A 16,214-nucleotide genomic window follows, 5' to 3' on the forward strand; every position below is an offset into this window, starting at 1 on the left:
CCATGATGCTTTATTATATATCACAGACTGAAGTTTTTATGGTGATTGTAGACACCCAGGGAGATTTCTGCACATACTACCTCTGAAAGGCTTTCAAGTGGCTGTTTGCTTTTTTTTTAAAAGCGAGTCATTGTGTAGCTTTTCTTTTGTTTGCCTACAGTTGCCGAGCTTCTCACACCTCCCCAAAAGTTCACTTAGTTGCCCAATCTGAAACTTTATGAAAAAAATTGTATTCCCATAGTGCTTTGACACTTGACCTCAAATCTCAGAGCCTTCGAGAACTGTATATGCAGTATTCTTTTACTTCTCTAAATATTGGGCACAAAATTTATTTACCCTACTTAGCATATCATTCTCAAATCCAGGTCTTTCACACACATACATCTGCTCTGTTTAATTCTCTTGGATTTGGGGATACATAATAGTGGAAACCCTTGATTTCCTACACCGTTTTCATGTCATTTAAAAAAAAATTTTCTAATAAAAAGTCTATTTGGCATTTGTATCTACTTCTTCCCCATGTAACACAGAGGAAGGTGATCTCCCCAGGTTTAGTGTGGTCACCGATTAATTTCATTCAGTTGCAGAAATCCCATTCTCTTTGCTAGTGACTGGCTTAAGAGCCCACAGGTGACCCATTTCTAGCCAGTGAAACCTGAGGAGCAGTCAGCAGGAGGAGGTCCAGGTCAAGAAAGGGCAGTGAGAGAGAATGTGGCTGAAAAGACTTGCTTTTAAGAAAACCAGAAAGATACGATTAGTCCTTTCCCACCCCTCTGTATGGGTGTGATGGCAGGAATACATAGTTACATTGCTAACATTCTTAAGATGAAACTCTGTGAAGAGAGACAGACCAGAGAAATGAAAAGAAACTGCATTCTGGGATCACTGCGTGGCAATATTAAGCACTCCTGACTTCTGTGTTGTGTGAGATCACATAACTCTTTCACTCCGTTTCAAGACCTTGACTTCTTGGTCAGTTGGACAAGGGGTCTTCTGTAACGTCCGCCACTTAAACTTGTTCATCACTCTTGCACTGGCTTTTTGAGAGTTTACTCTGATTGGTTACTCTCCTCCCCATGTAGGCAACCTTTCTGTTTTGGGGTTTTTTTTTTTTTTAAGGTTTTGCTTATTTATTTGTCAGAGAGAGAGCGCGTGTGCACAAGCAGCGGGTAGTGGTAGGCAGAGGGAGAAGCTGAGCAAGGAGCCCAACATGGGACTCGATCCCGGACCCTGGGTTCATGAGTTGAGCCTAAGGCAGCTGCTTAACCGATGGAGCTCCCCAGGCTTCCCTGTTGTATTCTAACATTGGAGAATTTACCACTACAAAAACAACTTGTGGTCCGAAACTTCTACTTGAAGCCTCATTTTCCATTTTAGATTTAAGAACTCTTCCTTCCAATTTGACTTTGAGAAGGTGAACATTTTCTTTTGACATCTTAATTCCTACTTTTTGCATTCTTTACAATACTGCAAAGAAAATGACATGACAGTAATGAGTCTGGAACAGAGGGCATACAGTGGTGGTTACCTTCTTTTTATTTTAAAAAAAGTCCCTTTGGAGTTTTCCTGACACACAGTCAATGTTGCCATTCTCCCTAATACTAGTTCTAGAACAAAAAAGTAAATTGAAGATTCTATTCACTTAAGCCATGTGTCAGTATGATATTAAGTAGGCTTAGGGAGAATGAGTAAAATCTCCACGAGTTCTTTTACAAAGAAAAAATACAAAACATTAAATGGTTTATATAAGAAGGAAAAAATGTACATGGCTGAAATAACTGAAGTCAGTTAGATTCTGGTAGTTTCTGCCTAAGTTTCTAGCATGTTCAGACAGAATTTCTGTTTACGCATATTGGCGCTATGCTTTTATTCTCAGGTATTTACGGCTTTGCTGACACCCTGCTTTTGTGTTTTCTAGATCTACTAGATGCAGCCAAATAAAAAAATTGGGAATACTTCAGCTTTAATTTTTTTAAAAAAGGAAGATTTATTTCCAGGTCTTTGGTGGAGGAGGATAAAGGATTATTTTCCCATCCATTATCAAGTTAAGAACTGGGTAACTTTTCAAATGAGAGTTTTCCTCTGAATAAAACAGGGTTTAATGCTTTGGCTGGGGCATAGGTAATATTTTCACCTCCTCTCCTACAACAATCTCTTCCTTATTATCCCAGGCAGTATAATCAGGGAAATGTTAGGAAGCCACAGAATAAAATGTTTTTGTTAATATTCTAAATATATTTCTTATTCCTTGGCAGTATTTATATAGCACATAGATTGGGTCATTAAAATATCAAGCATCAAGGGGGGAAAAAAAGAAAATAAAAGTTACAGGCATGTTCTAGCTACAAACACAAAATAGCGGGGATCTATAGTATTATTTTAGTCTATCATAAAGGTACTCTCAATTTTGTATTTGACCTCCAAAAAATTGGGATTTGACTCTCAAAAAGAGAAAAAGAAAATTTTATGGTTAATTTCACATAGTGTGAATAAAAATTCACTTACTGGCAAAATGATCTAATTAACATATGCTTACTCAAGTTTTGATTATGAATAATTTCTAAATATAATACCAAAATTATAACTGTTTTGTATTCCAAATCTTAAATTAGTTTTTCCCACAGATTTAAGTACCCTATAAATTAAAACCACTCATAAATTTCCCTGTACTGGGAATAATTATTAAGTAACAAAGACAAATGGATAAATGGTAATAGCATATTTGTTTAACTCTTACCAGGCGTCATATCTTCTTAATATATATTAATATATATTAAATATATTCATATTAATATATTAATTATGTTATATTAATTATATTGCTAATATTAATTAACCACAATTAATTAATATTAATTAAATCATGTATTATATGTGCAATGCGGTATATATTGCATATATAATACATAATATGCTATATATTATATATATATTTCCATAACCTATATACAAAAAACACATGTGCATGTATTCACTACTGAAATTTCCTAATATATCATTTTCCTTATCTTAGCTCCCTCCCTTCTGAGGTTCCTTTTAGTTTATTTCTGGTTCTTGTGCTACACTCTTAACTCTCATTTTAAAAATTCTGTCATCTAAATCATGAAATATTGCCTTTAAGGTTTCTTGTCTTTTCTTCAGCCCAGTTCTTGAGGAGTACTAATACAGGTGACCACTTTTTTTTTTTCTCTGAAATCCTTCCTCAGCTTTTGTTTCTCTGTGTTCAGTCTTTTTTCATTTTTTTTTTCAATATGAGAAATATCATTGTATTCCCCTTTGCAGAGCTACTTAAAATTTAGCAAGTTCTGCCTAACCATAATAGTTCCACTAGATCTTTAAACATTATGGAGTAGGAGTAACAAAACAGGAGCAGTTACTAATTTAATTTGTAATCAGCATCCTTGGGAGCCAAGAAACAGGAGTACATTTGACCACATTTCTCCCCATCTCCTCAACTCTTCCTTAGAGGCAGAGTACGACAGAGGAACCCACTTTGTATATAAATGAGATTGTGACAATGAAGAAAATGTAAGGAGGAGAAATATAATTTATTGAGTGATGCTATGTAGTAGCCTGCGGGATACTTCATGTAAATGAGGGCTTACTTAAGCTTAAACATCCTTCTGGGTAAGGAAATTATCTTCATCCTTTTACAACTGGGAAATTGAAGACCAGAGACATGAAATAAAAGTTCATGAATTCTAAATTCAGAACTGTCATCTAGTTTTGATGGAATCTAAATGCATACTCTTATTAGTACAAATCTTTTGTCAACCCTTGTATTTCTGAAAAAAATAATCAACCACAATAAGCCATCTATTTTGTTTCGTTTTTATTTGAGTACACTAAGCGATTCAATAAGTTAGTTACATATCCAAATTATATTATAAATCCCATATGAATGGGAATGAATTTATTCAGGCTTATTAAAGATCAGAAAGTAAAGAAGTATATTACAGAATGGGCTTATCAATATTCAAAGTTAAATCTACCTCCACCCGCCCAATTGCCAGAGTAACCTTTGATAGTCAAAGATTCAGTCTTCCCTGAACATTCCTAATGAGCTCTGGGTAGCTATAAATAAAGCTACTGCAGTTGGCTTCAGATTAAGGAGGAAGCACGGAATAGCCTAATGAAAACAAAAGAATGGGAAGAGGTTTAATGTATCCCTTGTGTGGGAAGAGCGATGAGTTCTGCTAAGTTACGGATAAGGAAGTGGTAAGTTTGGTAAGTAGTAAAAGTAGAAGGACAAATGGTAGAGCTTGGCAAAACTGATGTATTAGGAAATAATCCAAACATTGTATTAAAATACGAAAATGAATATCCATGTATGTAAAATATCATAGAATGGTAATTTATGTCTCTAGTAAATATAAATTGAACATCTACTCTGTACACAAAACAAAAATTTTATGCCTTGAAAGAGTTTATAGCCTACTGGAATAAATTGCACAGGTATAAAAGTAATTCTAATAAAATTTTAAAATTTGTAAGCCCTATAGGTATCATTAGGGCATACAAGATTCCAGAAGAGGAAGAGATATGTAGTAAAGTCCTTTAACTAAGTGGTTACTCTGACAGAGACAAGAACATAGAGGAACATACAACAGAACATGCCTGGTCTCGTGAAAGGAGGCAAGTTACATCCAAAGTCTAAAAAATATACAAACCAAACACAAATATTTGCAAGATAATCAAGTTGGAAGGATAATGATAGGTCAGACTCCAATCTAGTCTTGAACTGGGTGTTGCAGGTAGGAGGGGAAGTAACATGTTTTCAAGTTATATATAGGTAACAAAGGTTATATCTTGCTCTCTAGATGTAAATTAAATAAATGTCATTAGTTCCTGGAGTTAAGCTAAGGAGTGCCCTATGTCAGCAGAGTTCAAAGAAAAATAAAGGCCAGATAATTTCAATGAGGAAGGATCCAAGACAGTGAGTTGTAACCAAAGGAGTCAAATAAAATTCTCCTGGTCTTCTAGAACTTTCTATTTGCAGATACTGTACGGATTTCTAGCCTGTAGGAAGTGTTTATTCACCCAGGACGTTAGCCCAAACATGCCCTCTCAGTCAGATGAAGATTGATAATTCTAATCCCATTTTCTTTGTGATAATGTCTTCATTATTTTCATGTTCTTTATATTAACTCACATCATTGCAGTTTTCTGAGAGCTGATTTGTCTTTTTTTTTTTTAAGATTTTATTTGTTTATTTCAAAGACAGAGATAGCACAAGTGGGGAGATGTTAGTGGGAGAGGGAGAAGCAGACTCCCCACTAAGCAGGGAGCCTAATGAGGGACTCCATCCCAGGACCCCAGGATCAGGACCTAAGCCTAAGGCAGATGCTTAATCTTTTAACTGACAGGGCCACATAGACACCCTGACAACTGATTTCTTAAGGAAAAGACATAGTAGGTGTCCATTATGAATGCAATGAATATAGGAACTTCATAATGTAGTGATCTTTGTCTATGAAATATCTATAGATATTACAGATGAAACTATTAAAAATATCAGTAGTGAGAAAATTGTTGTGTGATTCATGCTTTTTCACTAGCAGAGCTTGATGCAAAGAAATTATTGTCACTTTATGTGGTTGTGGAAAGTGCCATTAAGTTTATAAAAATATATTCTTAAATATTCCTGAAGTTTTCAATTCATTTTTTTTTCCATCTGGCAACCAAAGGATGCAATGAAATATGGTTCATAATAAGTCAGGGACAACCACCAAAGATTAATAAAATGTGTAATTTTCAGGGCACTTGGGTGTGTCAATCAGTTAAGCATCTGCCTTTGGTTCAAGTCATGATTCCAGGGTCCTGCGATCCAGCTCTGAGTCAGGCTCCCCGCTCTGTGGGGAATTTGCTTCTCCTTCTCTGTGTGCCCCTCACCCATCAACTCGTTTGCATGCACGCTCTCTCTCTCTCTCTCAAATAAATAAAATCTTAAAAAAATAAATAAAATAAAATGTTCAATTTTCTTATCAGCAGAAAAGAATTAGAGGTATCCAGTGGAATTTAAGAAAGGAATGGAAAAAGATCAAAAGCAAAAAAAAGAGAACTTAGTAAATTCAAAATATGAACTGAAGAGACGCTTGGGTGGCTCAGTCGGTTAAGTATTCAACTCATGATTTCAGCTCAGGTCATGATCTCACAGGTCTTGGGATTGAGCCCTACATCTCGCTCTGTACTCAGCAGGAAGTCTGTTTCTCTTTCTCTCTCCCTCTCTTGCTGCCCTTCCCCCTACTCATTCTCTTCTCTCCAAAATAAAGTCTTTAAAAGATTAATTTAAAAATAAAACATGAACAAAAGTGTAAGACATAAATCCCAATAAAGGGTGATGATAAGTATAAGTGGCTTAAATCCACAAATATAAAATGTAGATATGCTCAGATGTGACTTAAAAAATAAGAGCTCATGCTATACTGTCAGCAAGAGACAAATTTAACATAAATGTTGACAGGTCAGGTCTCTAAACACACACATATATCCCAGAAAGACTTTGGGAGAAATTTGACACATAAATTTTAAGGTTATTCTGAAAACTGATGATATCTAGGAACACTGGACAAATTTTAAAAAGAGCTGGAAGGAGTACCTTTCATTCTCAATTAAAGAACTTCAGGTATCTGTCAAGTTTGGGGAGAAACTTTGTACCCTTATCAAAGTGGTTCAGCTCTTTCGTGAGGTAGTGTAATTTTCATTACTCCCAATCAAGTTATTAGAGCTACGAAATTATTCATGGGAATGTAGATTCAAGGCAAATATTTATTGACTAAGCACTATCTTTAAGATATTGTGTTGATTACTGAGAAAGAAAAAACATAATGCATCCTGTTTTTAAGGAGCTTATCATGAAGTAGGGGGCCACTCCCTGTATGTTGATACACACACAGTGGTCCTTCTGTACTTGACACATGCCTGCTTTGCAAGACTTGTAGAGTGACCTTAGCAAGGGCAGGGTGACCCCTCCACACAGCCTAGCTCTTACAGCTTTCTTTGGCTGAGGCTTAAGTTTTACTGAACCCCAACATCTTATGTCAAGTGTGTTTATAAAATGGGATAACCAATCAACTTGTGATACAGAGGATAAAAGAGAAATTTTATTTTCTAATTCTACAGTTCTGTAATTTAAGAGCTAACTGATCATCAAACATTGTAGAAATTATACATAAACACACACACACAAACACCGACTTTCAGATAAAAATTCTAATAATTACAAAGTAACAGTCACTTTAATCTTGCTTTCTGTTACATTTCTGGAATTAAATTAAGACTTAGTTTTTAAACAAGTTAAGCCAGGATTGACTAACACTTTTTTGTAAGGGACCAGATGGTAAATAGTTTAGTTAGTGCCCATCATGGGGTCATTGTCACAGCTATTCAACTCTGCTGTTGCAGCAAAAAGTAGCCACAGACAATACATAGATGGATGACCAGAGCTGTGCTCCAAGAAAACTACAGATGCTAAAATTTGAGTTTCATATATTCATGTATTTCATATTACTTTTACATTTTTTCAACAATTAAAAAATGTAAGACCCATTTTTAGCTTTAAGTCGTACAAAAACAGGTGGCAGGCTAGTTTCACCTATGGACCACAGTTTGCTCACATCTAAGTTATGCAGTAAACTACAGGGTTTATTTTTTTTTTCATATTTCCTTTTAATATTTTTAAGACAGATTTATTTGCATAATTAGAAGCCTCAAATGTCTTCCCATTTGTAAAAGGAAATGCTTCTTTTCCAGCTTTCTGCAACTTGCCTTTTTCTATGTTGTAAGTCATTGTATTGATTCCATGAATGTAAGAACCTTTTCTTCTTTAGAAGCATTGTTTTATTACACAAGTTTAGACAATAAACATGGCGAAGTTAGCTTACCAAATTAATCTGCACAGTTTTTTCCCAGTTTTTCTCATTATTCACACCAGCATTATTGACCAAAATGTCCAATCTTCCAAAGTGGTCTACAACTTTTCTAAAGGTATCTAAGGAAAAAAAAAAAGAAGAAGAAGACATTATAGATATGGTCTTGTGTCTTGAAATTAATTTTCATTTATCTACTTTTGTAATAAAAAATATGCTCTTAGACTGAGACTTAATGCCTTGCTTCCCGAAGCATGGTTTGTGAGCCAACAGTATTCACAGCATTACCTAGACACCTGTTAGAAATGCATCATCTGGGGTGCCTGGGTGGCTTGGGTGGTTGAAAATCTGACCTGGGTTCAGGTCGAGTGAGGTTGAGCTCCGCTGGGGGCTCTGTGCTCAGTGGGAATCTGCTTGGATTCTCTCCCTCCCCCCTACCCTGACTCATGTGCACTCACAGACTCTAAAATTCTTTCCTGAAGAAATTACCGAAGTTCTGTGGCTTAGACTATGACAAAAATCCTTTTTTTAATATGTGTTATATTAAACACAAGTTGTCTCATGTATTCAGATCCCTTATGATCATGTCAGAGAGTCTGATACCCCAGCTAGTAAAAGTATACTTTTCATCCAGTTGATATGGATACTGTAACTTCAATATTGACTATTCATTCTTTTCTCTTTCTCACTATTATTGCTACTTTGTATTACTCATTTGTGTAAAATCTCCGTTGGACCTGATGAAGTCTGCATAGATCCTCAGGCCAGAAGTTCATCCATTACGTTGTCCAAAATCCACATACCCAGTCCAGTCCTTGTAAATCTTCCTCAGCCATTTCATACTTGGCTTTACCACTTTTGTATCAGGAAACACATTATTTCTCAAAGCAGCCTTTGACAAGAGTTCTATAGATTTAAACTCTTTTGTTGGGCCTTTTACCATTGGTTCTAGCTCTATTACCTGAGGCTTTAGATAACAATCATGGCTGTTCTTCCAGATACCAGAATGTATTCTCTGGTCTTAGGGCCCATCTATGAGTTCCTTGAAAACAGTAAATCCACACAAACTTTATTTTGATTGAATAAAATCTAGAATTATTAACAACTGCCACGCATACTGAAAAGGGCATGGATTCATCAGTTCCCAAATAGATAAATTACTAGGCAAGTTAATTGTCAAAAATATTGCAAAGGCCATTATATATACAGTATTGCACCATACTGGAATAGAAAACAACAAAATAAAAACTGTTTACTTTTTCATGGAATTTTTAAACTGCTTGAAATCTCAAATTGATTCCAGAAAGGCCCTCTAGCAGAAAACATCTAAGGAATACTTTTTTTTTTTTTTTTTTTTGGCATTCCACCTGAAGCATGTTCTACTCTTCAAAAATCACATCCATCTTATAGGAAATTAGATTGTTAAGTTCATAAATCTAATTGCTTCTTTAATTTTCTTTCTCATTCTGGTCTCTATTGCATTCCTTATACTCTGCCCTTATCAATATCTAATTCATCATCTTCTCTCTGGCATACCACAGAATTTTGGGCTCAGACAGTTTACAATTCAGCTCTTGTTGACATTTAGAAGCTTGGGAGACTCTATAATTTACTTACACTCTCGACATTGTATTATTTTCATTTGTAATATGAGTTATATCCAGATCATCTCCAAGAAACTTTTCACTTCTGTATTTATGTGATTTCAAAGAAGTCTCCCTTGGCCACAGCCTAAACAGCTTCAAAAGCTATAGATAGCATTATATCCTAAAATTGTTTGATTCAAGGCCATGTCTTCCTTACATGCAAATAAATGCTGATGTTCAGACAACATGTGGATTTCTCATGACAAACATGCTTTCTCCTGGTCACTCATGATGTGTCTGAGTTTCCTCCTCCACAATCACTTACCTTAAGGAATGTGTTTACAGCCAAGATACTAATTTTAAATACTGGGAAGCAAAACAATTAGGGTTAAATGTCACATGTGAAACTACATAAATTCAGGCAGAAATAGCTTTCAGATGATCTATACTGTTTCCTATTTCATCAGCATGGATGTTGGAATTTGGCATGACTTTATCCTTGATCCAAAATATCATACACAATCAACAAAACTTTATCCTCTGGCAAAATATATTCCACTAGCACTGTGGTTCACAGATCTCTTCTAGTCGTGCTTGTAATTCACGTTATAGGTCTTTATTAGCGTTTTCAGATTTAATTACATAATTTCCTTTAAAGCAATTACCTTTAGCTATAGGGGAACATTCCCTTCTAAGGTACCTCTTCATTTTCATCCTCATACAGAATATCCCAACATTTCAAAGAAATTCACATGTCAGTGTTTATTTAAGGATGGGGTGCTAGAATGACTTTTATGGAAGATTTTTGGCCCCTTGATTAATGAAGTGCCTAACAATTTAATCTTTCTTTTTTTTTTAAGATTTTATTTATTTATTTGACAGACAGAGATCACAAGTAGGCAGAGAGGCAGGCAGAGAGAGAGAGAGGAAGGGAAGCAGGCTCCCCACTGAGCAGAGAGCCCGATGCAGGGCTCGATCCCAGAACCCTGGGATCATGACCTGAGCCAAAGGCAGAGGCTTTAACCCACTGAGCCACCCAGGTGCCCCCAATTTAGTCTTTCAAATAAACTTTGTGAAATACATATATTTTATTTTTCTACTTTTTTTTCCAGAAAAATTTTTTTCATACAAATCTATCAGGGCTCCATATGACCAAATCTCTTTATCGTGCACACCAATATTGTCCTTGATATCTCACAGCAGATTGTTCTATTTTAAGGGAGGAGACCAGAAACAGGAAAGCATTGAGGAAAGTGTGACAGAAACTTTTCTTCTGTAATTCTAACACTGCAGTACGGCTATTATTATTCTTAAAGTACCATATCAGAGGGGAAACCAGAGAGAACATTGGGTTGGAAATATCTAGCACGTCTGTGATTACGATCCTTGAACTTGCATTCTAGTATGTTTAAAAGGAAACATTGCCACATTTGGTTGTCATTGAACTTTGCATCTTCCAGCCTTCTGGGAGTTGTTTGCCACAGTTCCTTAGCCTATTTCAACTTTCCAAGTTCCATCTGCAATTTCAGTCTTTCAGTCATCACTGCAGCAGCACAGTGTTTGACTATATAAAGGAATTTTGATTACATCATGTGCTGCCAAATGACTAAAATAAAAGATTTCTCAAGCAGTCTTGGTTTTCCCCCCTTAGTTTTTATGGCTATCTGGATGTCAGTAGGAAACATAACAGTCCAGGCTATCTAGTGGAGTTCAGAAGTGGCTGCTCTCCAGGAGGCAGCCGATCTGCCTGCACCGAGCAAGGCTGGCTCTCTGGCCCGGGCTGCCTTCAGGTCGTTGCTTGTTCAAGGCGTGTTCGGTGTTGATGGATTGATTCCCGTCTCTTACCTCTCAGTTGTTCCTGGTCAGCCACATCGCACTGAATGAAGAGAGTCTTCTGAGGTTCAAACTGCTCATCCAAGGCAGCTTTACATTTTACACCTGCTTCAAGATTCCAATCGACCAGCGCTACCTACGGACGAGAGGAGAGGGAGGCATCGAGGTCATCGCAGCTAGTGAAACAGAAGAACAGTAAATAAACACCAGGACGCTCCCCCTCTTGGACCTCAGATTCTGCAGTTAAAGTTCGGGGTCTCTCCCTAGCCGCTTTGGAGGTCTGCTCGAGACCGTCAGCCTTGGCAGCTTTTGAAAGCGGCACGGTGGGCAGCCCGGGGCGCGGCCCCCTGTCTCCCGCGGGAGTCCTTCGGTTGGTGCGCGAGTCTCGGGGTGGGAGGACAAGTTTCCGCGGCCGGGCGTCACGCTTACCTTAGCGCCCTTGTGCAGGAGCGCCTCCGCAAAGGCTCTGCCTATGCCCTGCGCCGCGCCGGTCACCAGCGCCACTTTGCCGTTCACGTGCATGGTGCGGCCGGGGCTCCGGGGCGGTGGGCGAGCTCCGCGTCTCCGCGCCGCCGCGGCTTTTATGGCCCCCTGCGCGCGCGTGCAGCCCTGCCGGGCGCTCTCCTGCGAGTGGGCGGGGATGAAACTGTCAAGCCCGCGCCGGGGAACCCACGGCTGTGTCACCTGGCCAAGCTTCGCGATCTTTGCCTTCCTGACTCGCAGCTCCGGTCAAAGCCTCCCCTTGGTGTCTGGCTGAGTGGCTGGCAGGACGCTGACAGGAAAAACAGAAAGGTTATTTCTAAAAAAAAAAAAAAAAAAAAAAAGCTTCAGTCCGCAAAGACCACCCTGAGAAGAGGAGGGCAGAGGAGGGGCTCAGGAGTTTGGTTTCCTCCTCCTACCCTAACGTCTTCCCCTCTCTCACGCCCCCTTCCTCAAAATAAAAATAAAAATAAAAATAAAAATAAAATAAATAAAAAGCAAGCAAACAGAGCAAAATCTTAGGGGTGTTGCTTTTTGTCTCAATCTAAGTTTATGTCTGAAATCCCAGGTCTTGGAGACTGGAGTGTCAATTGTGTGTCATCTTGAGAGGGCTCCCCAAGGGCGGTAATCATGTACTTGCACAGGACTTCCAGAGTCGCTGTTAGCCTGGTGAACTGTTGGCTCAATGGAATGCTTACTCATTGAATCATACTAGCTTTGAAGGCCCAGAGTCGCCAGAATGGAAAGAGGTTCTCAGTCCTCCAGGAACTTGAGTACAAGCTGTGTATCCAAGATGGGCTGTTCTTCTGACCTAACCACTCCTTTTCTTGTTATCACCTGCAGGCTTCAATTTTAATTCCATAAGCTTAATACCTGGTTGGCATGTATTATGAACAAAGAAACCTAAGCATTTGGGGACATGAAAGTCAGGCAAAAGGCTTAACTAAGAGCAGAATGAATCCTTTGTGTACATCTTTGCTCTTTACTGGAGATATGGTTGAAGGTGACTGGGTTGGCAGTGAAGGCGTTTTGGAGGGCTGTGTGAAATACGTGTTGTCAGTAAGCTGCAGAAGAAAGACTTCCAAGTTGATCTGAAACTGGGTCTTCAAAAAATGTTGAGAAGTTAAGACAGGAAAAGAGATTTACATTCTATCATGATAATGAATAGTCACAATGTAAAGAGTACATTGAAGGATCATATTGAAGGGGAACAGTAGAGGACAAAAAAAAAAAAAAAAAGGAAACAAAACAAAAACCCAATACCTCTAGTGGCATGCACAGAACAGAGAAGAAAAGGGACAAGCTCCTCAGCAGGAAGGAACCAATCACAGAAGGAACCACTAGAAGAACATTGGACCATGCCAGAGGAACAATGTGTTGCAGTACATATGGGGAAAAATAGCTTCAAGAAGAAAGGAGTGGTTAATTATACAGACTAAGGAGCAAAAGGGAAAAACAGATGGAGGAATGCTTTGAATTTTTCAAGAAAAGAATCAGTGTGAATAAATTTACAAGGACTAAATGGCTGAAATTTAAAGAGAACATGGCTGGGGAGAAGAAGGGTATCGCAGGAGTTCAAGACATTAAGTGGAAAGAAATAGATTGGACAGTAGTCGGAAAGATGAGAGAGAAGGACAGGAGGACTGATTCAGCTTAAAAGGCAAGCAGTCCGTGAGAGGCAGAGGAACCCGAAGCCACTGCAGGTGCAGGAGAGCGTCTGCTTCAGACTCACACAGTGTGGATTTGGCTCTTATCTCTGTTTCTGACCAGCAGTGTGACCTTGGGCAAGTGGCTTCAACTCTCTGTGCCTCAGACTTCTTCTTAGTAGAGTAGCAGTTTCTATAAGAATTTGGTGAAAATTAAGTTGGGTAATACCTATAAAGCACTCTTCCAGTTTCTGGCACAAAGTCATGCAATAAATATCTGTTCTAAATAATTACTTCTGGATCATTTGTAAATAATACATGTGAGATAGAAAAGGAAACGTGAGAACGAGTTGGTTGGTTGGTTGGTTTGGGTATTTATTTATTTATTTATGTATTTATAGTACATGGGAAGAATTGGGATCTAGGGCAGCGAGAACCTTTCAGGCCCTTTTCTCTCAGCTTCCATTGTCACCGTCTTTGTTCAGACCCTTAACTTTCTCCTGTGATAGCCATAGGTAGTTAAGTTAACATCCTACATTACTTTGCCCACAAATTTCCTAAATCCAATTTAGCTTCCACACTGCTCCCAGGAAACATTGTAACTGATAGATCTAGTCATGTCTGGACATTCTCATTTTCAAAATCTGTAAACTATCCAAACTCTAGGGCACTGCATAGGAGGGGGCATAGCCTAGCCTTCCGTGCCCCGTGTCCTTCTTACAGCCCCTCTTTAGAGTCTAGGAAGTGAAATCGGTTAAAACCTACCCCACTCTCCAAACCTCAGACCGCTGCCATTTTCTGTCTTCTCACCTGAGGATGATTCCCTTCCTAGTTTCTTCACTTGTCTTCCAACTCAGCTATGAAAATTTTGCAGTGGAAACACTAATCTCTTTATTCTAATGATCTATCTCTATCTCTGTCTCTCCAGCTTCCCTTAAAGGGAGAACTGAGTCTTTTTTTCTGGATATCTCCACCATCCAGCATAGGGCCACCCAAAGTGTGGCTTGTACATGTTGAATGAAGAAAAGTACAGATAAATAGAGATATGTGTTTGAGAGAAGATGGAAAATTTGAACTAGATGGTGAGATTCCCCCCTCTATTGTGATTACCTTTTTACACAACTTACAAGTTAAGACTGGAAAAAATACATTGGTATGGTATTTTTTGAAGCAGAGTGTCTTGATAGTTTTTCATATTTTGTATCAAATATACATTTTGACTTAAAAATACCTGCAGGACGCTATATATGTATATTCTAAAACCAAACTAAGTCTTCCTTACCCAGTAAACACATCCCCCTGTGGTTTCTGATATACATTTCTCAGCTTATGTGCTGATAACATTATTCAGTTTCCTTGACACTAACTATAAAATTTTATCATCAATGTAATTTGTGTAAATAAAAAAATAATTCTTAGGTGAGACTAAGCTAAATCTGGGACAAACCATCATTCATGGAATTTTGTGAAACATTCCTATTTACTGTTATACTTTATTAAGTAACTGAACAAAATTCTCTTTAAAAATTAAATAACAGATTAAAAGAGATGGTTCTTCTCTCAATACAATTCCAAGTATTGGGTACTGAACATTTACTCATCTCATAAAAGCTAAAATCATAGCCTCAGGAATCAAACTGCCTGGCTCTGAATTCAGCTCTGCTGCCTCCTAGCTGTGTGACCATGAATAAATTACTCAACTTCTCTGAATCTCAGCTTTTACATCAGTTAAATGAGGATGAAATAATATTTATTTCACAAAGTTGTTGTAAAGACTATATTGAGATAAATAAATTCAAGTGAAGTGCTTGGTCCAGTGACTGGCACATAGCAAATGCTCTGAAAATGTTATTGTCACTAAACACTGCATATATATAGTTGCATTTATTATTTACAACCAAACAGTGACATAGTTGTTATTGTGGTCATTTCACAGATGAGGAAAATAGGGTTAAGGACGCTAGGGAATTTGGCCAAGGTCACTGATCTAGAAAAGGGAAGGAGGCGGTTTTCAGTCAAGGTGTGATACTGAGTGGTACTTCTTCTTTTTTTTTTTTTTAATTAAACTTTTGAGATAATTATAGCTGAGCAGTAGTTTTAGCCATGATTGAATAGTGATTTCCTTAAGAAAGGCAAGGTAAAAATAGACTTAAATTCAAGTCAGAATTCCTAATCACATATATGTTTTCAAACACACACTTGTCTCTGTTGGCTCAGTTCTGACCCGCTAAAACGAACCACTCTTAACTTGATTCTCCTTCAACCCATGTCCGGGGTGTGCATAGACATTCCAAGATGCAACTCATCATGGGCCAAGTTAAAGATAGAGACAAATCAGTCACCTGTTAGCGATCAGCTTGTTTAATTTTTAAATGACCACATATAAATCAATATAGCAGACTTTTTTTTTTTTTTTTTAAATAAAACCAAAAAGCTCTGCTGAAATAAGGCAGTTTCTACAAATGTTGGGATCAAGAATTCTTGTTCTGGCTTTGCCTGCGTGAACTAGAACAAAGGACCTCTCTATGCTTGAATCTATACTATGTTCTTAGTCTTTCGTGTGTTACCACATTTAGTCCTACAAGATATATAGTATTATCCTCATTCTACAGTTGAAGACACTGAGACTCATGGAAGGCAAGTGACCTGCCCAAAGTCACACTCTGTCATTTAGCAACAAACCCAAGTTCAAACCCAAGTCATGTAACTCCCAGAGCCTTTGCTGTTTCTGTTCTACTCAGCTGTCTTATGTGTATGCTCAAATGCAGTCTCTTCTTCTTTGCTAATCTTATGATCTTGGG

General features: G+C 37.8%; 1 protein-coding gene across 2 annotated transcripts in view; it reads right to left on the reverse strand.

Moving 5' to 3' along the window:
- HPGD (15-hydroxyprostaglandin dehydrogenase) overlaps positions 1–11,981 on the reverse strand; it is a 31,267-nt gene extending 19,286 nt beyond the window's left edge. The window contains exons 1-3 of one of the 2 annotated variants that reach the window (XM_047717424.1): positions 11,717–11,976; positions 11,300–11,423; positions 7,884–7,990 (exon numbers count right to left, since the gene is read on the reverse strand). In XM_047717424.1, the coding sequence (XP_047573380.1) occupies positions 7,884–7,990; positions 11,300–11,423; positions 11,717–11,809 (324 nt within the window). In that variant the 5' untranslated portion in view covers positions 11,810–11,976. Of the gene's footprint in view, positions 1–7,883; positions 7,991–11,299; positions 11,424–11,716 lie in introns of both variants that reach the window. The other variant, XM_047717425.1, reaches the window with a different exon arrangement.
- Positions 11,982–16,214: the final 4,233 nt, after the last annotated feature.

Source organism: Lutra lutra, chromosome 2, assembly GCF_902655055.1.
Source record: "Lutra lutra chromosome 2, mLutLut1.2, whole genome shotgun sequence".
In the NCBI taxonomy this organism is placed as follows: domain Eukaryota; kingdom Metazoa; phylum Chordata; class Mammalia; order Carnivora; family Mustelidae; genus Lutra; species Lutra lutra.